This window comes from Bactrocera tryoni, chromosome 3 (assembly GCF_016617805.1).
Source record: "Bactrocera tryoni isolate S06 chromosome 3, CSIRO_BtryS06_freeze2, whole genome shotgun sequence".
NCBI lineage: Eukaryota > Metazoa > Arthropoda > Insecta > Diptera > Tephritidae > Bactrocera > Bactrocera tryoni.
In genome coordinates this window covers 47,591,827-47,613,592 of record NC_052501.1, presented here as the reverse complement: position 1 = coordinate 47,613,592, position 21,766 = coordinate 47,591,827, and the positions used below count along the sequence as shown (strand labels likewise).

Genomic DNA, 21,766 nt, shown 5'->3' with positions numbered 1-21,766 from the left:
ACGGAGTCTAAAATACTTCAGAACCACAAAAAAATCTAAGAAGAATTGATAAAAGTAAGGATCAGGAAATATATACTCTGGCTCGTATGAAGCGCAGCCGAAAATTATACTTGGACTTGGATTTTTTCTCGAACATGGTTTGTGCAAGACATAACAACAGTGTAAATAAAAAAGGTTTAGCTGTCATTCACATCGTCCACAAAACTGTTATTTATTGGGCCTCTAACGATATTTGTTGTTTTTTCAAAGCTAACATTTTTTAAAAAAAATATATTTAAAAACATTATTAAAAGTAATGCCCATCTCCCATGAACCTGGTTAGATGGTCTAAAAAGCGTAAAGTGTGAAAAGTATTGCATTAACATCGTACACCATGTTGTATGAGCAACCTCGAATGTACAAATCACTTGTACGAGTGCTTTTTATGTTAAAAAAAAAATTCCGCAGACCCAATGTTATATACTTACATACATGGGAAAATATACATAATTTAGGCACGGTTTATGAAGAAGGAAAATTCTATGTCAAAAACTAAAAATTAAGGAGGCGTTTGCGAAAAGGAAATCAACTTGGATATGTTTGGATTGATTTGATTGCAAGTGCAAGTTGAGGTGTCGAATTAATTTTACAAACTTTATAGAGAATGAGTATTTGGTGGAACCCTGAAATAATATCATTAGCAATAAAGTGAAATGAGAGCATATAAATAAAGATGCCTTAGGCTCAGAATATAGTTGAAATGAACAGCTCGCCTTGCACTTCCCCTGTATAATAGTATTACTATGAAAACTGTGATTGTTATATTTTATTTCAAAATCTTATTAAGCCCGTAAAAGTTATGCAACATTTAGTTCATGAAACTTTCGCAGTTGTTTTGTCGCATAATTAATTAATTTAGAATTATCGTACTTTTAAGCGAGTTCTTCATTTGAAATAATTGTAGTGTACCCTTTTTTGCTTGCATGAATTTTATTAATTTAATAATAGTTTTCATGACCCTTTAGGTGAGTATTAAGTTCTCACTTTAACACAAGGTGCTTCTTAGATTTTAATCGTTATTCCTAAAAAAAGTTTTAAAGGTAGAGGAAGTAAACCCAGACTATATAATAATCGTTATGTTTATTAAGAAACGTATATTTAAAACAAATCTGATTCTTAGCTATTTTCAGTCAGATCTTAATACGGTGAACTTTAATAGACTTTAACTCAAAACCACAGATTCACTAGATTAGGGATATTAGGCCCAAAAATCATGCAACAGGGGAATGTGCTGTAAGACTTCATTAGAAAGCAACGCAGCTTTAAGTTTTGTTCTTAAGTACGCCGTATGCCGTATTCTATTTTGCATTCAGTTTTTGATTTGTATTATCCAGATTTTGCTAATTGTTTTCTTTCTACGTACACGGGTGTGAACATAAGTAAGATGTTATGGCTCTCGTCTACAGCGTTGAGTCGGTCGGTTAAGAAATATTACAGTTCAAAATACAAGTGGAAATCCGTTGTACTATAGAATATAAATAGGGATCGTAACTAGTAGCCTAAGTGAAAACGATACATACCATATTTTAGAGAGATTACAAAATTTGATGCAATAAATAATTAATAAATAGAAAGGTTCTGAAATAAATTAAAAAAATTAAAGACGTATAAATGTAGATGACGAGTTTTTATGTCATTCCAAAATGATGCGAAAGTTCCAGCCAATAAGCATACTGTATACCTTTAGGTAGTTAACTTTATAACGACGATGTCTGGATCGATTAGGATTTGTTTAAGCGCGAGTTGTAGCACTCCACCACACACAAACTATCCTTAGCTCACTCTGTACTAAACGCTAACCAACAGCTTTTTATGCTATTTACTATCAACGCATGAATGTGATTACAAGAGGAGAGCTATGTGCTGTGAATAGGGACCATTGCAGGTACATATTTTTTTGTGGGCACTTGTAGATACCCTTAAACATACATAAGTCTTAGGAGACATAAAAATGTTGAACACCAGTCGGCACTTTGACGCTGAATATTCTCTTCAGCTAAATACCATCACACTGTGGTGGCTTCGACCCTCATAATTTGTACTTTTATTGTTGATCTCCTTGCTCTTAAGCTTTGCTTTTGATGCGTCAGGTTTCATTTTGTCACTTATTTTAATGGGTTTTTAGCACTCTGATATTTACTTTTGCTGCTACGCTCTATTAGTGGATGCTGATTGTGGGCGAGTTAACATTGGAATTAAGTTTTGAATGAAATTAAATTGTTGCGCATTTTATTTTATTTTCTTTCTCCTTTTCGTAATAACTTTTAGTTTAATGTAATTTACGATGTATTTGAATTTATTGAAATTATTTTAAGGAAAATAACAAAATTACAGCCAAATACCAGCGGCAGTTAAAGGCGTAGAAACGACAACCATTACAGATTCAAGGATATTATCAAATTCTTTAAGCTCATATAATGGGTGTTAGTTTAGACGTGTAATTTTCACTACGACAACATTTTTTTTAGAATTGATCTTTTTGACAATTATTGCTGAATTTATACCTAAATCGCTTTCCCATTTCATAATAAACTGTCTTATTATAAAACAAGGTTTGCAAATATACGTAGCTTGACTTTTAAATTTTGCGATTTGGAAACCCTGGTATTGCAGTCTGGCAACTCACAGCTTTATCGCAAAGTATGATATTTTTGTTGTTATAGATACTCAGAACCTTTTAACTTGCACTACGATTTCAAACAACAATTTTTACAATTTTCGACGTGGAACTTAATTCAGTTTTCGGCGATGAAGTTTAATCAAGGACAAGTGTTTATCGAAGGTGTGAAATCATTCAAAATTATAGATCACTCCAAGACGAATTTCGCGAAGGTCGTTAAAATTCAGTAGTAGTTCTGGAAACTGTTGATACTGGGCACAATATAATGTTGCTAGATCGTCATGTGACCTATTGTTAAAGAGAGACACCAGTAGGAATTAATGGAATTAATGGAGCCAGAAAACATTCAATATTGCATTAACATTTGACTGTAAGCTAATTTTTTCACTTAGGGTCTCACACAATTTGTCGATTGCTCAACCTTTTCGATTGGTCGGAAGAAATGTTAAAAAAATACGTGTTTCGAAACACATCTATGAAAATTTGGCTTCCCCGCTGGTATTTATTTGAGCCAACCACGCATTTTTAAACCAAAATGGTAAACTGTTATCTTTACAAAAAAGCTAAATGTTGGCAATAACTTTCTTAATTTCAAAGTGCATAAAATGTAAATTGCGTGCGCAAACCCATCTGACAATTGTCTTTTTTTGCAGATTGGTACAACCTTTTTTATATTTTTTGAAAGTTTGTCCTCCACCTGTCAATTTCTTCGTGTTTTCCAACTGTTCGTCTCTTTGAGTCGAAAACTTAAGAACTTAAATTATGGAAATGACAATTGTATTATAAAACAAATTTACCTACGGGATTCTTTCGCAGAAAGTCACAAAATAACAGTTAATACTGTTCATACGATTACTGACAGATATCCTATACCAGACATTAATATGACAATACAAAATTTGGGAAAAGCAAAAATTTTTTCCACAATTGATTTGGAATCTGGGTTTCACCAAATCTTAATTAAACAATCTGATCGAGAAAAGACAGCATTTTCTGTCAACGGTGCAAAGTATGAATTTATTAGGATGCCATTCGATCTAAAGAATGCTCCATCCATATTTCAACGATGCGTCGACGACATTCTTAGAGAATACATTGGTAAATTTGCATATGTCTATATTGATGACGTATTAATATATTCTTCCACACTAGAAAAACATATGGAACACATTAAAATAATAATTAATGCATTACATAATGCAAACATGAAGATTTCTGACGAAAAGTCAACCTTTTTTCAAGATTCAGTCGAATACCTTGGGCATATCATAAAACATAACAAAATAACAGTTGATCCTCAGAAAATTGACACTATAAAAAACTACCCTCAACCAAAAAATTTAAAAGAACTAAGATCTTTCCTAGGACTTGCCAGTTATTACAGGAAATTTGTGAAAGATTTTGCTAAACTCACGAAGCCACTAACAATTCATTTAAGAGGAGAGTTAGGAATGGTAAAAAAAATCAAAGCGCTAAAGTACTCATAATTCTGGATGATGCTGCAATAGAAGCTTTAAATAAAATAAAAAACGCATTGCAAGAACAGGCTGAACTTTTCCAACCAGATTTCTCCAAACCATTTATTTTAACAACAGATGCAAGTAATTTTGCTTTTGGAGCAGTTTTATCACAAAACCGTCAGCCGATTGCATTCATCTCACGTACATTGAATTCAACGGAACAAAACTATAGCACCAATGAAAAGGAACTACTAGCAATAGTGTGGTCCCTACAAAAACTCAGTAACTATTTGTACGGTAAAGCAAATATTACCATATTACAGACCATCAATCATTATTTTTTTCTATTTCCGAAAGAAATCCCAACTCAAAATTAAAAAGGTGGAAAAATTTGATTGAAGAATATGGTGCAAAATTAGTTTACAAACCAGGACACCAAAATGTCGTAGCCGATGCTCTTTCTAGGCAACAAATTAATACTAATACTAGTTGCTCAGACCATTCACAAAAAAGTTCATCAAACGATATTATTAAAAAAGTTAAACAACCTCTTAGATCATTTAAAAATCAAATAATACTATCGCAAGATAATGAAAGAAATGAAATAATCACCCAAACAATATTTCCTTCTCAACGTAGACATACAATATATTTCAAAGACACAGCAGATTTATAAACTAAAGTAAAAGACACAATAACGCTAAATATCACTAATGCATTGAAAATAGATGACGAAATAATTTTCCATTTAAAAAATCAAATCGTCGCGGCTTTCCCAAACTATACTTTTGTATTAGCTCAAAATCAGCTTATTGATGTCACTTCTAGAAACGAGCAAATCGAAATAATTACACAAGTACACAAACGTGCCCATAGAAATTACAAAAATAACACACAGGAAATACTATTAACTCATTTCTGGCCTAACATTAAAGAAATGTGTAAACAAGTAAGGAAGGGCTAAGTTCGGATGTCACCGAACATTTTATACTCTCGCATGGTAAAGTGATAATCGAGATTTCATTATACGTCATTTACATATTTTTCAAATACCGTATTTGTGTAAAGTTTTATTCCGCTATCATCATTGGTTACTAATGTATATACTCGTATTATACAGAGAAGGCATCAGATGGAATTTAAAATAGCGTTATATTGGAAGATGGCGTGGTTGTAAACCGATTTCACCCATATTTCGTACATGTCATCAGGGTGTTAAGAAAATATTATATACCGAATTTCATTGAAATCGGTCTAGTAGTTCCTGAGATATGGTTTTTGGTCCATAAGTGGGCGAGGCCACTCCCATTTTCAATTTTTAAAAAAAGCCTGGGTGCAGCTTCATTCTGCAATTTCTTCCGTAAAATTTAGTGTTTCTGACGTTTTTTGTTAGTCGGTTAACGCACTTTTAGTGATATTGAACATAACCTTTGTATGGGAGGTGGGCGTGGTTATTATCCGATTTCTTCCATTTTTGAACTGTACATGGAAATACTTAAAGAAAACGACTGTGTAGAGTCTGGTTGACATAGCTGTAGTAGTTTCGGAGATATGTACAAAAAACTTAGTAGGGGGCGGGGCCACGCCCACTTTTCCAAAGCAATTGCGTTCAAATATGCCCCTCCTTAATGCGATCCTTTGTGCCAAATTTCGCTTTAATATCTTTATTTTTGGCTTAGTTATGACACTTTATAGGTTTTCGGTTTCCGCCATTTTGTGGGCGTGGCAGTGGTCCGATTTTGCCCATCTTCAAACTTAACCTTCTTATGGAGCCAAGGAAAACGTGTACCAAGTTTCATAATGATATCTCAATTTTTACTCAAGTTACAGCTTGCACGGACGGACGGACGGACAGACGGACGGACAGACGGACGGACGGACAGACAGACATCCGGATTTCGACTCTACTCGTCACCCTGATCACTTTGGTATATATAACCCTATATCTGACTCTTTTAGTTTTAGGACTTACAAACAACCATTATGTGAACAAAACTATAATACTCTCCTTAGCAACATTGTTGCGAGAGTATAAAAAGAATCAATAGACTGCTGGATATGGCTACAACATATGTAAGTACGAACGACAACCAAATAGACAACCTATAGGAAAAACACCAATTCCAACACAAACAGGAGAGTACATTCAAATGGACATACTCCATATCAATAACACGCAGTATTTTAGCTCTATAGATAGGTACTCTAAATATTGTTTCTTACGAAAACTAGACACAAAGATAAACTGTCATGAATACGTAGAAGAAGTACTAGCACAAGTGTACCCGAACGCCAAATATCTCATGACTGATAACGAAAATGTATTTAACGCAAACACTGCAAGATGCGTATACAACCGACTACATATTACACACGTAATAACACCAGTGCATCACTCAACTTCCAACGCTCAAGTCGAACGGTTGCACGGTACAATGTCAGAGTTTAGCCGCCCAAAATAGTACCGCGGCGGGTGAAGAAATATTTAACGCTGTTCGCCAATATAATCGAACAATGCACTCCTCTACAGGATACAAACCTGAAGAAGTTTTTTTTAATCGTGAAAAATATCCCGACATCAAAAATACACTTGAAGTAAAACAATATTAACTACTTCAATATCATAATAAAAAGAGGCAAATTATAACATACCAACCAGGCGATATAATATACAGTCGACACTCCGCCGTAACAAAATTGCTGCGAAATACAACAAACACAAGGTAAAAGAAGACCGTGGGGACACGATTGTTGCGTCATGCGACTTTATAAATCAAAAAATCTTTTTTAAGAACTAAATTTGTTTAAATATTTGTATACATTATAAAATCTTTTGCATTATGTAAAATACTTACAATTTCTGTAATATACAAGTATAACCATAATCTACTACCTATGTATTAGAATAATCTATTACAATGAACTTAAGATGCTGAATTGAATTAGAACTACATACTTACCCCTTTTTTGTATACATACTTACCTCTAGTCTAAGCCGTTAGGTTAAGATTTAGGCTAACTAATGAACTGTTGAAATAAAGAATGCTATTGTATTAAAGACTATACCCGCGAACGGACGCTTTTCAATTTTTACCGGAATTTTTTAAACTCGAACTTAGCACAGGCAATTAGCTCGTAGTTGCGCATCTCAGTGAGTCCGACGTGTTTAATTTTAATCTTAAAAACGCTTAAGATTTTTTCATGGCGCCCGAGCAGGGACTCAGTGCATTTAATTTTCGAAAGGAATTTCAAAGTAATACTTAACGTATTATTTTAATTTCGAACGCGTGAGCAATTGCCTGCGAATTTCCCATTTCTTCCGGTTTCGGTCGAGTGCAAGTGACCAAAGTGACAAATATTGAAAATAAATGTCTGGACAAAGACATTAAAAAATATACATACATACATATAATAAATTCAAAAACAAAAATTATTACATCAAAAAAAAAAAAGAAGAAAACAGTGGTTTGTGAAAAATATAACACTTTGTGCATATACATATATACATATATAAAATTAAGTGGAAAGTGCACATATGCGACATATGGACATAGTACACACAAGAGAACAAAAACGAAGTTGTAAAATCAACCATAAAAGAAAATAAAATACAAATTAACCTAAACTAAAAACTGAAAAAAGATTGAGAGAAACATTTTGTGAAGTGTGTGGTGAAAATATAATACATGCATATGTACATGACATACGTGCGGTAAAATTCACCAGTCCAATAGTGCGCAAACACAAGGAAAGAAAAAGAAAGAAGCAAAACCAAAAGGTGGTGAATTAGGTTAAACAGGCATATTTTTGCAAATACAGTGGAGTGTCAAAACATAAGCAGTGTTAAAATAAAGGCATTTATATTTTTTCTGCTAAAGGTGGTTACACAGTTAGTGCATGAGATTAATTGCGGTAAAGCAGATTTATTAAAAACTACCGCCAAAAACATAAAGTGCCGTTCCTAAACAAAATAAAAAGAGTGTCGCGAGTGCCCCCAAAAATTTCCGGAAAAGAGGTACAAGCCCGTTAAAAGAAAAGTGCCGTAAAATTAAAAACCGATAACTTTGGCCCTTAAAACGTTAAACAGCTATTTGGAGTAACATCACGTCGGTATCGAAAGGGCTTGCGTCAACACCATCGTCCCTCTGCTGCTGCGTCAACACCGATTCTCGCCGCTGCCAAGTCAACGTTAACACCATCGTCCCACTGCTGCTGCGTCAACGCCGATTCACGCCGCTGCCAAGTCAACGTCAACACCGTCGCTGCTAACGTCGACGCCAGATTCTCTGCTTCGTGGGAATGAGCTGCAACTGCATTCTGTGCAAAAGGGAAGTGAACGCAGGCAAACCGCCTATGCATTCACAACCGGTAACGAGTGCGAATCACTGAAAGTGGTGCGAATAAAAAAAACAAAAACAAGTAAGGAAGGGCTAAGTTCGGGTGTCACCGAACATTTTATACTCTCGCATGATAAAGTGATAATCGAGATTTCATTATACGTCATTTACATATTTTTCAAATACCGTATTTGTGTAAAGTTTTATTCCGCTATCATCATTGGTTCCTAATGTATATACTCGTATTATACAGAAAAGGCATCAGATGGAATTCAAAATAGCGTTATATTGGAAGAAGGCGTGGTTGTAAACCGAGTTCACCCATATTTCGTACATGTCATCAGGGTGTTAAGAAAATATTATATACCGAATTTCATTGAAATCGGTCTAGTAGTTCCTGAGATATGGTTTTTGGTCCATAAGTGGGCGAGGCCACTCCCATTTTCAATATTTAAAAAAAGCCTGGGTGCAGCTTCCTTCTGCCATTTCTTCCGTAAAATTTAGTGTTTCTGACGTTTTTTGTTAGTCGGTTAACGCACTTTTAGTGATATTGAACATAACCTTTGTATGGGAGGTGGGCGTGGTTATTATCCGATTTCTTCCATTTTTGAACTGTACATGGAGATGCCTGAAAAAAACGACTGTGTAGAGTTTGGTTGACATAGCTGTAGTAGTTTCCGAGATATGTACAAAAAACTTAGTAGGGGGCGGGTGCACCGCCCACTTTTCCAAATAAATTACGTCCGAGTATGTCACTCCCTAATGCGATTCTTTGTGCCAAATTTCACTTTAATATCTTTATTTATGGCTTAGTTATGACACTTTATAGGTTTTCGGTTTCTGCCATTTTGTGGGCGTGGCAGTGGGCCGATTTTGCCCATCTTCGAACTTAACCTTCTTATGGAGGGAATACGTGTACCAAGTTTCATCATGATATCTCAATTTTTACTCAAGTTACAGCTTGCACGGACGGACGGACGGACAGACGGACGGGCAGACGGACAGACAGACATCCGGATTTCGACTCTACTCGTCACCCTGATCACTTTGGTATATATAACCCTATATCTGACTCTTTTAGTTTTAGGACTTACAAACAACCATTATGTGAACAAAACTATAATACTCTCCTTAGCAACTTTGATGCGAGAGTATAAAAACGAAAAGTAAAAAAAAACAAGTAAGGAAGGGCTAAGTTCGAGTGTCACCGAACATTTTATACTCTCGCATGATAAAGTGATAATCGAGATTTCATTATACGTCATTTACATATTTTTCAAATACCGTATTTTTGTAAAGTTTTATTCCGCTGTCATCATTGGTTCCTAATGTACTATATGTATTATACAGAGAAGGCATCAGATGGAATTCAAAATAGCGTTATATTGGAAGAAGGCGTGGTTGTAAACCGATTTCACCTATATTTCGTACATGTCATCAGGGTGTTAAGAAAATATTATGTACCGAATTTCATTGAAATCGGTCTAGTAGTTCCTGAGATATGGTTTTTGGTCCATAAAGTGGGCGACGCCACGCCCATTTTCAATTTTTAAAAAAAGCCTTGATGCTGCTTCCTTCTGCCATTTCTTCCGTAAAATTTAGTGTTTCTGACGTTTTTTGTTAGTCCGTTAACGCACTTTTAGTGATTTTCAACATAACCTTTGTATGGGAGGTGGGCGTGGTTATTATCCGATTTCTTCCATTTTTGTACTGTATATGGAAATGCCAGAAGAAAACGACTCTGTAGAGTTTGGTTGACATAGCTATAGTAGTTTCCGAGATACGTACAAAAAACTTAGTAGGGGGCGGGGCCACGCCCACTTTTCCAAAAAAATTACGTCCAAATATGCCCCTCTCTAATGCGATCCTTTGTGCCAAATTTCACTTTAATATCTTTATTTATGGCTTAGTTATGATACTTTATAGGTTTTCGGTTTCCGCCATTTTGTGGGCGTGGCAGTGGGCCGATTTTGCCCATCTTCGAACTTAACCTTCTTATGGAGGGAATACGTGTACCAAGTTTCATCATGATATCTCACTTTTTACTCAAGCTACAGCTTGCACGGACGGACGGACAGACGGACAGACAGACATCCGGATTTCGACTCTACTCGTCACCCTGATCACTTTGGTATATATAACCCTATATCTGACTCTTTTAGTTTTAGGACTTTTAGGAACTATAATTCTCTCCTTAGCAACATTGTTGCGAGAGTATAAAAAAGGAGCAAGTGCACGCTTTCAGTTTTTGGCTCTCCCTCTTTTCACAATTTTTCACATACGTATATTTTCATATTGCATATATTCTCATATTTTAATATTCATATACGTATATATATGTACATACATACATATGCATTTATGCATCTATGCATCTACATAAGTGAAAGAGGGATCGTGGGATTTGCAGTGGTAGCGTTCTTTAGTTGAACATTAAGGTGCGATATTTTATATATTACAAAAAAAAAAATTTAAATTTTAAACAAAATCAAGTTTTACAATCCGTTTTTTGGAAAATTTTCTCGATATAAAAAAAAAAAAAAATTCAAGAACGTTCAACTGTGCTATTGCTCATTCTGCATACTTCATGGGTTTGGCTTTCGTATACTTAGTAATCGATATAATTTTTTCTCGTTTTCGTTACCGATTCCAAATATATTTGTTGCCAACCTTTATTGCTATTGGTCTGGCTTTCGTGTATTTGGGAATCGCTATACATATATTTTTCGTTTCGTTATCGATTCTTAATATATCTGTTGCCAAACTGTATAGTTTGGTTCCGGAAATTTAATTTAAACAAGCAAAATGAGCAAGCCAAAGCCAACTATCGCCAACCTCTCTCCAAGTAAGGAGTTGATCGACTTAAAGTCATTAAAGCGTCAAAGGACGGTGGCGAAAAGTAGCATTTTACGCATAAAAACGGGTCTTCTAGAAAAGACTATGTCATTAGATCCAATCGAATTGGAATGTCGTCTGGATATACTAAACTCACATAGTGAGAAATTGATGAAATGTCAATCTAAAATTGAAGAGATTGATGAAGACGACATGGCCCGAGGGGAGTTAGAGGGCATCATTGTAGAAACAAAATCCATAATTGAAACAATTTTGGCCAAAAATAGAACATCTATTGCTGAAACATCATTCGTAACATCTCACAGCTCAAGGCTCCCAAAAATGAATTTGCTGAAATTCAAGGGAGAATATTCGGAATTTAAAAATTTCATGAGTTTGTTCGAGAGTTTGGTTCACAATGATCCAAACATCCCAGATATTGAAAAATTTAACCATTATAAATAAATTGTCTATCTGGGGAGGCTCTGGGCACGGTAAAGGCGTTTCAAATGTCGGATGAAAATTATCCGAAGGCGTTGGCAAGTCTCAAAAAGGTTTTTTTAATACGATTTCAAAACTTTTTGAGCTGCCAACTATCCCTAAGCCATCAGCCCCTTCATTGCGCGCGATGATTGATGAAGTGTCGGCTGTATATGACTCATTGCTATCGCTGGGCGATGAGAAACAAATCACAAATGCGACAATTATTCACATAGTCATGACAAAAGTTGACTCTACCACCCGATCAAAGTGGGAAGAACAGCTGGATTACGACAAGCTACCATAGTGGAAGGATTGTGAAGCTACCTTAAATAGACGGTACCTGTACCTATCAGCTGAAGGCGAATCATCTTCGAGGGCGAGACCCATAGCAGCAGCCAGCGCGAACCACGTGAAGCAGCCTCACATGAATGGAACGAAGTCCGCTTTAGATGCAGCGAATACGAAACAACCGACATGCCAGCAGTGTAAATCGAAGGACCACTATTTAACAGCTTGCCCCACTTTTAAAAATGTCTCTGTTCAACAGAGATTTGAGTTTGTCAAATCGGTGCCCTTATGCATAAATTGTTTGCGTAAGAGACATACGGTATACAAATGCAGAGCGGATCGATGTCGCGTGTGTAATTGGTCCCACCACAAATTACCGCACCAGTATCCTGTATCCTTCGCTGCTGAATCTCATTCGCAACCAACAACAACTACGCACGCAATGCATACAATAAGTCTTCCTGATCGAGTAATGTTGTCAACAGCAGTTATTCTGGTGAGATCAAGCTGTGGAGAATACCTGCCCGCAAGAGCCTTGCTGGACTCAGGAAGTCAAGTCAACTTTATGACGGAGGATTTGGCCCAAAAACTGCGGATTCGACGCCAAAACAGGACTTTAAATATTATAGGGATTGGAAATTCAAGTACAAAAGTCAGGGCCAAATTAAGCGCATTTGTTAAGTCGCGCGTAAATAATTATGAATTTTCGGCGGAATTCTGCATTATGCGATGCATTTCGGCTAATCATCCAGACCATACCATTAATACTAATGGCGCCGGAAAATTCCAGCACAGTATTAAATTGGCGGATCCAGAACCCAAAAATCTCAAAAGATCGATGTGGCATTAGGGGCAGAAACCTTTTTCGATTTGTTAGCGGCCGGTCAAAATTAAAATGGCCCTAATCAACCGAATTCTGCCACAGAAAACCCTTTTGAGAGGTGGATTGTTTCTCTGGTAGATATGTCAGCAGTCTTAGTCCTCCTCCCGAAGTAAATAGCACATTATGCCAAACTGAAGAAGACTTAACGTCAATAGATTTAGTAGTCCAAAAATTCTGGGTTCTAGAGGAACTTCCTTCAGAAACAATTGGCAAAAAATTCACACCTGAACAAAATGAGTGTGAACAATTTTTCGTCAATACAACTGAAGTATTACCTTCAGGAAGGTTTCAAGTCAGAATGCCCTTTAAGTCTGACCGTAAGTTACTCTGTCAATCCTATGAAATCGCAGTTCGGCGGTTTCAGGCCCTGGAGAGAAAAACACTGAAAGATCCAGATTTTCGTAAAATGAATCTGGACTTCATGAATGAGTATAGATCATTAGGTCACATGAGATCAACGAACAATAAGATCCCGAGTGAACCACACCATTTCATTTCGGATCAGTATGTTTTGAGGTCCGAAAGCACAACAACAAAATTACGAGTTGTCCTTGATGCGTTGAGTCGTACTTCTTCTTAAATTTCATTAAATGAACTTTTGATGGCCCAATCATCCAAGAAGAATTGTACTCAACTCTTCTTCGTTTTCGTTTACATAAGTACGCTTTAACGGCAGACATTACTAAAATGTACCGCCAAATAATCATATATGAAGAAGGCAGAAACTGTCAGCTCTTTGTGTGGAGAGAGCATCCCTCAGAGCAAATTAAGATTTTTCGATTTGTTTACAAATGCTCAGCGATGCTAATACAACTAAATATCCACTCGGTTCATTGGCCATTAAAAGAGACTTTTATGTTGATGACTTATTAACAGGATCTGAAAATTTTGAGTCTCTAGATCTTACAAGAAGTGAAGTAATTAAAATACTAAAGTCGGCCGGATTCACCTTAACGAAGTGGTTTTCGAACCACCCTAAATTTTTCGACAGTAATTGTACTGAAAAGTCATTAAGCTTCAATGACAAAAACTCAACTAAAACACTAGGAATCCATTGGTTGCCGAAAGAGGATTTGTTTCGATTTGTTTTGGATGCCAATTTTCATGATCTGCGAGCTACTAAACGAAACATACTATCAGTCTCTGCTCGGCTTTTCGATCCTCTTATATTATTAGCCCCATTAGTTACCAAAGCAAAAATCTTATTGCAAGAGGTTTGGATCCAAAAACTAGATTGGGATGAGTCGATTCCATTGCGCCTTGATACTAGCTGGCAGAATTTCAAAGCCAACCTACTGCAGCTGTCATCAATTAGCATTCCTCGATACGTAAATCTAGAGTCGAGTGCTATCTGCCAAATACATGGCTTCTCCGACGCTTCATTAAGAGCGTACGGATGCTGCATATATGTACATACGAAGCCAATCTGCTAGTGGTGTCAAATGTACGCTGCTTACTGCAAAGTCTAGAGTGGCTCCGCTGAAGACCAAGTCTCTTCCGCGTCTCGAGCTCTCGGCAGCACATCTTCTTGCCAAATTATGGTCACGAATTGCGCCAATGTTGAATCGACAATTTGAAAAAATTATATTTTGGACAGACTCTGAAATCGTATTGCATTGGGTAAAAACGCATCCATCGTCATTACAAACCTTTGTTGCAAATAGAGTGTCTGAAATCCAAGAATTGACTGACAATATAAATTGGCGACATGTGCCAACAAAACAAAATCCTGCTGATCAAGTGTCTCGGGGTTGCAACGTAGATGAATTGAATAATTCAATATGGTTTGGCGGTCCACAGTTCCTCCTAGAAGACCCCGCTTTATGGCCAATTAACACTCAATCCGTTTTTGCATGAGTACTCGGATACGTCGCTTTCATTCAAATTAATCCGAGTAGGAGGTCGCCTTTTAAATGCACCTCTCCCATACGATGCCAAATTCCCATTATTACTAAATAAGAATTCGCACTTCGTTATTAATTATTTACGGTTCCTGCACTTTCGAAATCACCACGCAGGGGCAAAAGCGTTGGTTGCGCTTCTTCCAGAACGCATATGGCTGATCAATGCAAGAAGAGAAGCATGCAGTAGAACCGTATAGAAACTGTACACACTGCTTTCATTATAAGCCGAAGTTGCAAACCCAAATAATGGGAAACTTGCCAGTTGAAAGACTTCGAGCGCTACGACCCTTTCTTATATGTGGCGTAGATTTTTGTGGTCCAATTTATACTACATTAAAAATACGCGGTCGACCACCCGTAAAAACATATGTCGCAGTTTTCGTTTGTTTCACGTCTAAAGCAGTACACTTAGAATTAGTTTCTGACTTATCAACTAATTCCTTTATTCTCACCCTAAAAAGGTTCATTGGTCGCCGAGGGATGCCACAGATGATATACAGCGACAACGCAACGAACTTCGTCGGCGCCGATCGCAAGTTGCGCGAACTTAAAGAGGCGTTTCTGTCCCAGTCTCCGGAAGTAATGGAATTCGCCGCCGAAGAAGAGTTCAAATTCGCCTTTATACCATCGAGGGCGCCGCACTTCGGCGGGTTATGGGAGGCGGCAGTGAAGTCCGCCAAACACCTCGCCGTGCGCGCAATGGGCAACGTGCTGCTCACCGCCGAAGAGCTAGGAACACTGCTGGCCAGTGGAGGCCATCCCCTCACTCGCGGCTCCTCGCACCTTTGAGCCAGGATCCCAACGACGGCGAAGCATTGACTCCAGCACACCTACTAATAGGGTGCTCCCTCCGAGCCTTACCACCGGCAGAAGTGTCAACGGACCCAGTTCGCTGTTGCGAGAGATGGCAACTTGTTTGCTGTCTCAAGGAACAGTTTTGGCGACAGTGGTCCAAAACGTACATTACCAGTCTTCAGGAGCGCAACAAAGGGCTGCACCCGAAACGAAACCTGCAGCCCGGCGATCTCGTCCTCGTCCACGAAGACAACACGCCACCGCAGTAGTGGGCACTAGGACGAATCGCCGCAACCGTAGAAGGACGAGACGGAAAGGTGCGAGTGGCAGACGTGGCAACCAAAGCAGGCACCATTAAGCGCCCTATTCACAAGCTCGCCCTGCTGCCTGTCGAAGTTGAAGGATCATGATCCTGTCAAGGTGGCCGGTGTTGTGTCATGCGACTTTATAATTCAAAAAATCTTTTTTAAGAACTAAATTTGTTAAAATATTTGTATACATTATAAAATCTTTTACATTATGTAAAATACTTACAATTTCTCTAATATACAAATTAACCATAATCTACTACCTATGTATTAGAATAATCTGTTACAATGAACTTAAGATGCTGAATTGAATTAGAACTACATACTTACCCCTTTTTTGTATACATACTTACCTCTAGTCTAAGCCGTTAGGTTAAGATTTAGGCTAACTAATGAACTGTTGAAATAAAGAATGCTATTGTATTAAAGACTATACCCGCGAACGGACGCTTTTCAATTTTTACCGGAATTTTTTAAACTCGAACTTAGCACAGGCAATTAGCTCGTAGTTGCGCATCTCAGTGAGTCCGACGTGTTTAATTTTAATCTTAAAAATGCTTAAGATTTTTTCAACGATCTTAATAGAGAGGGGGAAAGTCATACATAAAGACAGCATTCGTAAACAAAGCACACAATGCAACCCGCAAACATAGGACTAATAATATTTTCTCGTGTAATTTCATTCGGAAATTCCGATAGAATTACAGATCTCATGAACAAAAAATATATACTTACTGAAACAGATGCAGTATGCACTTACAATAATTCTGCTTATCTTTACCACATAACGAACATATCTAAAATATTAGCACTCTACGAGACCTTAAGGAAAAACCAATATAATTCGAAGTAGAAACTCTTAAAGTTCAACTGCTACCATCTGCACATCGTGCAAAACTTGCCATTAATTTTTTAGGTTCAGTTTTAAAATTTATAACAAGAACACCAGATCACGATGATCTAATAGAGATAAAGACAGGACTCAATCAACTCATTGACAATAATAACCAACAACGACAAATTAATTCTCGATTCGAAAAGATTTTAGAAACAATGGATCCACAATCAGTAGCGGATGATTTAGTTATTACTGAAGTATATAAAGAATTAGAAACGATCACAAACACAATCAATTTTGCAAAAACAAGCAGTTTTTATTCAGGAACACTTAATATTAAAGAAGTAGAAGAAATCATAAAAAACGAAATTTATGATATTCCAATAATAAATACATTAGAATGTTCACATATGTATATTTAATAACGCCATTATTACAATTTACAAGTACCCAATAATGAAAAATAAATGCAAAATGTATAATTTAACACCATTAGCTTTCAAACACGGAAAATATGAACTTAAGAAAAGAGTTGCAAAATGCAATAACGAATTTACTAACATATCAAATTGTAAAAATTATATAGGAACAAATATTTGCAAAGAAGAGCCGAAAGACAATTGTACTATCCGATTATTAACTAAACAAAAGGCTCTATGGAATGTAATTCAAGAAAATAATCCTTCAATACAAATCTTGGATCACGGTAATATAATAATAGATAACGAACATATGTGGAATGGATTAAAAATAAATGGTCCACATTTAATTCAATATAATCATAATACCACCAATCACGAGCAAGAAATAAAAGATATAATACGCGCTCATCAAAATGATCAAGTAGAAATATTGAATATTTTAAATTCCAATTCTAATTATAAATTCAATAATATTCAACAAATGTATATGTTTTTAATACCAATAGAAGAACATCCCATACGATTTACTCTGCATTGTATCTTAATAATCATAATTCTAATTTTAATTATATATGTACATATGCATAAAATTATACGCATGCCAACAATTACGCGAGAAAACAAAACGCCGCAAAAACTTCGAACAAACATACAACATCGAACTTCAGCGAATTACCCAGACGTCTTGAAATGAGGACATTTCATTTTCAACACAGGGGAGAGTTAAGGAAAACATTACTCACCCAAAATTCGTATCAACTAAACAGACGAATATATACAAATATTAAATATCAATAGTTAAACATGTTTATCACCACAACAAACATCACTATCGGTTAGACGAAGCACAGCGGCACATCGGCTAATCTTTATCAGAAAAATAGTAAAAACATCTTTATCAGGAAAATAGTAAAAACATCTTTATCAGGAAAACAATAGAAACATCCTTATCGAGAATGCAGCAGTACATCCCTATCAGCAAACCACAACTACATATATAAGTAGTATTAAGTCTATTATAAGTACAGTTGTAAGAAGAGGGAGAAGTTAAGAAGACGGTTTGTTAATAAAAATGTAAAAATAAAATAGAAAACCTTTACATTATTAACTCGCGCGCCTCGGTGTATATTACTTGGCTCCCCATACCTTATCCGTTTTTCCTACTTCGTCCTCTGTCTGTTCGTTTCATGTTCTGTTGTTCCTCCGTTCGCCTGTGTAGAGTTGCCACCTACCCCGATATCCCATTCCCACATAAATATGAAAATATTACGAAATGTGGTAGCTGTAAAAGAACTACACTTGATGTGTTATTAGCTATACAATTACTTCTCAAACAAATTAGTAACATTGACATCATAGTGTTTCAGTAATACTATATATAGAAGAACCTGAGAATTAACCTTGTCAAATAATATTCTCAAAAATAATGTGGAAAATATATACTTTTGTATGTTGTGCATATTTTTTTGTAGAAAAGAGACATACAAGGTGCCTTCGAAAGTAAACAGGACTTTTTCAATCTAGCGCCCCTTGGTGGCGCCATCAATACTGGCGCGTTAGAATCTGCTATCTTTATCGATTGTCCAGTGAGAATTCCATGACACTCCATAATTTGAAAATGAAGTTATTGCGTTTTAGATGTCAGTATGTTTGTGTTATCGGTGCGAAAATGTGTTTCGAACAAAGAGCCAACATTAAATTTTGATGTAAAATTGGTAAAACTTTTAACGAAACGTTTTAATTTATGAAACTAGTAGTCTATGGCGATGATTGCCTATCCCGTAGCAAAGTGGAACGAGTGGTTTCAACGTTTTCAAAGTGGTCGTTAGGGCATAAATGACGATCAACATGTGGACCAATCCAAATCCGTGATCACCGGAAATTCCATCGAAACTGTGCGTGAATTCATCAAAAATCAGCCAAAATCATCATTGAAATTTATGAAATTTGGCTGAACATTTGGGCTTACGAAAGGTATGTGCATGGTTTGCTCCGCACAAATTGACTGACGACCAAAAATTGCTCAGAATCCAACATTCGAAAGACAGATTGTGACCGATTATTTTACCAAAAATCGCATTTTAACCATTAACCACTCCCCGTATTCCCCAGATATTTCACCGTGCGACTTCTTCCTTTTCGGAAAAATGCATTTGCCCATGAAAGGAAAGGCCACCGATCTAAAGCACTCGTTCTGTTTGGACCGTGCAAAAAGCTGTATTGAAGCAGAAGGAGACTATTTTGAATAAAATTATTAGATTTTGCCGAAAAAAAAATGTTCTTTTGTTTTTTTTAAGTCCTCTTTACTTTGGAACGCAACTTGTATGTATATGTATAAGAATATATATCGGCAGATTCACTAATCACTAAACCGAAAATATTCGCGCCGAAAGCCAAATTTTCTTTCTTGTTTCAGCGACAAATCGAGAAACTTTTCACATTCAACTTGAATGGCAACACCTTTAAAGCAACAGGAATATTAAGCAAAGATATTCACACGCAATCACATAGACGAGTACATGTGAATAGTTTGCTGTCAGCAGAAATTCCTGGATATTGACAAATTCGAGAATTAGTCAAAATGTGTTGCCGATATGTTCAAGCATATGTATGAAATTCGGTACCTATAATTGAATGAGTATTGGTGTTATTAAAATGGTAGATATCTCTCTGTTCTCTGTTCAAAGTTAATCCTGTTTTGGCTTTCACGGTCAGATTTTCTGCTGTGTGTCAACGTACATACACACACAAAAAACAATAAACAAAAAATAACTGATATAAAATAATTTATGCTGCATATGTTGATGAGCCGACAGTTTTGTATAATGTTGCAAATTTTTGTTACATGCTTCAGTTTCAGTCATTTAAAACAAGCTCCAAGCTGTCCAGGATTTAATTAGATTGACTTGCTTAGAATACGCTGATGTGTAAAAAATCAGATAGTAAATAAGAACATAAACTTTAACTCAAGTGCTAAATTTGCTATTTGGGGTATTTGGGGAGGTTATAATATATAGCATGCATATAATTTGGTTGGTTTTTGTAACGTTGAAATAATATAACAGAGTTTTATTGTAAATTTTTAATAAATTTATAGATATATTTTAATAAAAGCAAGGAAAGGTTAATTTCGTTTATAAGCAATTAATATTTTCTCTTTATACCTGTGCGATAGGAAGATAAACGAGGATAAATATTCTAAGACAATTGAGCGTTAATTCCGAATTAAATTCTGGTCACCACAATGGCCTATGGTTGATAAGCGTAAGGCTTTTAGTTATCTAGCTAACGAAAAGGCATTCCTATAAAATAATTAAGACTAATAATTAACATTTTAGCAATAACATTCATTATGTTCTGAACATGGTCTATTAAGTTGACCGATCGAACTAAAATTCTTGAATGGAAAACTTCATTATTTGATAAGGTCTCATCACGAAATTTTCAGTTATCGTTAAAATCTCTGATATTTTTCAGATCGGACATCTATAGCTAATTGCCATTTCTTCAGCTTACAGTTAAAGTTAAGTAAAAAGGTCGTTTTGTACCTTTTTTATATTAAAACTAGACCTATGAAGGGTAATATAGCTCCGAAGCAGCCGAAGTTACCATTTATATATCCTAAAGTATTGATATTCGTTACACTTTATTTTTTAATCATAAAAGATTAGAAGGTTGAAAAAGTTATCGTTAGGCAGGAATATTTACAGAACGCTTACTATCAGAAAATACTACTGCTGATAGATATCTTCAAGGTCCTTGTGGCATTTACTACAGTGGCCATATAAAGGAGCGCAAGTTTGGTGTGAGATTTGTGGCGAGAGAGAGACTCCGTCGCCAAGTACTATCATTTACACGATGTGACCAAAAATCTATTCTATGAGCGCTTGGAGCTCGCTTATGAGAGCTGTCCCCGCCACGATGTCAAAATCGTGCTTGGCGACTTTAACGCCAGGCTGGGCAAAGAAGGTATCTCTAACACTGCGGTCGGTAAATTCAGCCTCCACGACAAAACATCTCCTAATGGGTTGAGGCTGATCGACTTCGCTGGGGACCGAAATATGGTTATCTGTAGTACTAGATTCCAGCATAAGAAAACACACCAAACTACTTGGCTGTCTCCGGATCGAAAAGCAACCAACCCCATCGATCATGTTGTGATAGACGAAAGACACGTCTCCGGTGTTCTAGACGCCTTAACATCGACTCGGACCACTATTTTGTTGCAGCCAAGATTCCTGCTCTCTGAGAGCACTCGTCAGCAACTCGGAATAAGGGAACAGTGGGACGGCAATTCAAACTTCTTACGTACAGCTGCAACCGAAACCATTGGTTTTCGGAAAATGCAAAAGAACAGCTGGTACGACGAGGAGTGCAGTATCGCAGCGGAGAGAAAACAGACTACCTACCGCGCATATATACGATCGACCACAGCACGTGCGGGATGAGATAGATACCGAGAGTTGAAGAGGGAAGCGAGACTCATTTGCAGACAGAAAAAGAAAAAGGCCGAAATGCGTGAGTATGAAGAGCTTGATAAGCTGGCCGACAGGG

The 21,766-nt window shown here is 36.5% G+C and overlaps 1 protein-coding gene across 1 annotated transcript in view; it reads left to right on the top strand.

Moving 5' to 3' along the window:
- Positions 1–15,638, top strand: part of LOC120770632 — a 46,422-nt gene extending 30,784 nt beyond the window's left edge. Inside the window, exon 3 of the mRNA XM_040098234.1 lies at positions 15,311–15,638. Within this exon, the coding sequence (XP_039954168.1) occupies positions 15,311–15,638 (328 nt within the window). The remainder of the gene's footprint in view (positions 1–15,310) is intronic.
- The last annotated feature ends 6,128 nt before the right edge of the window (positions 15,639–21,766 follow it).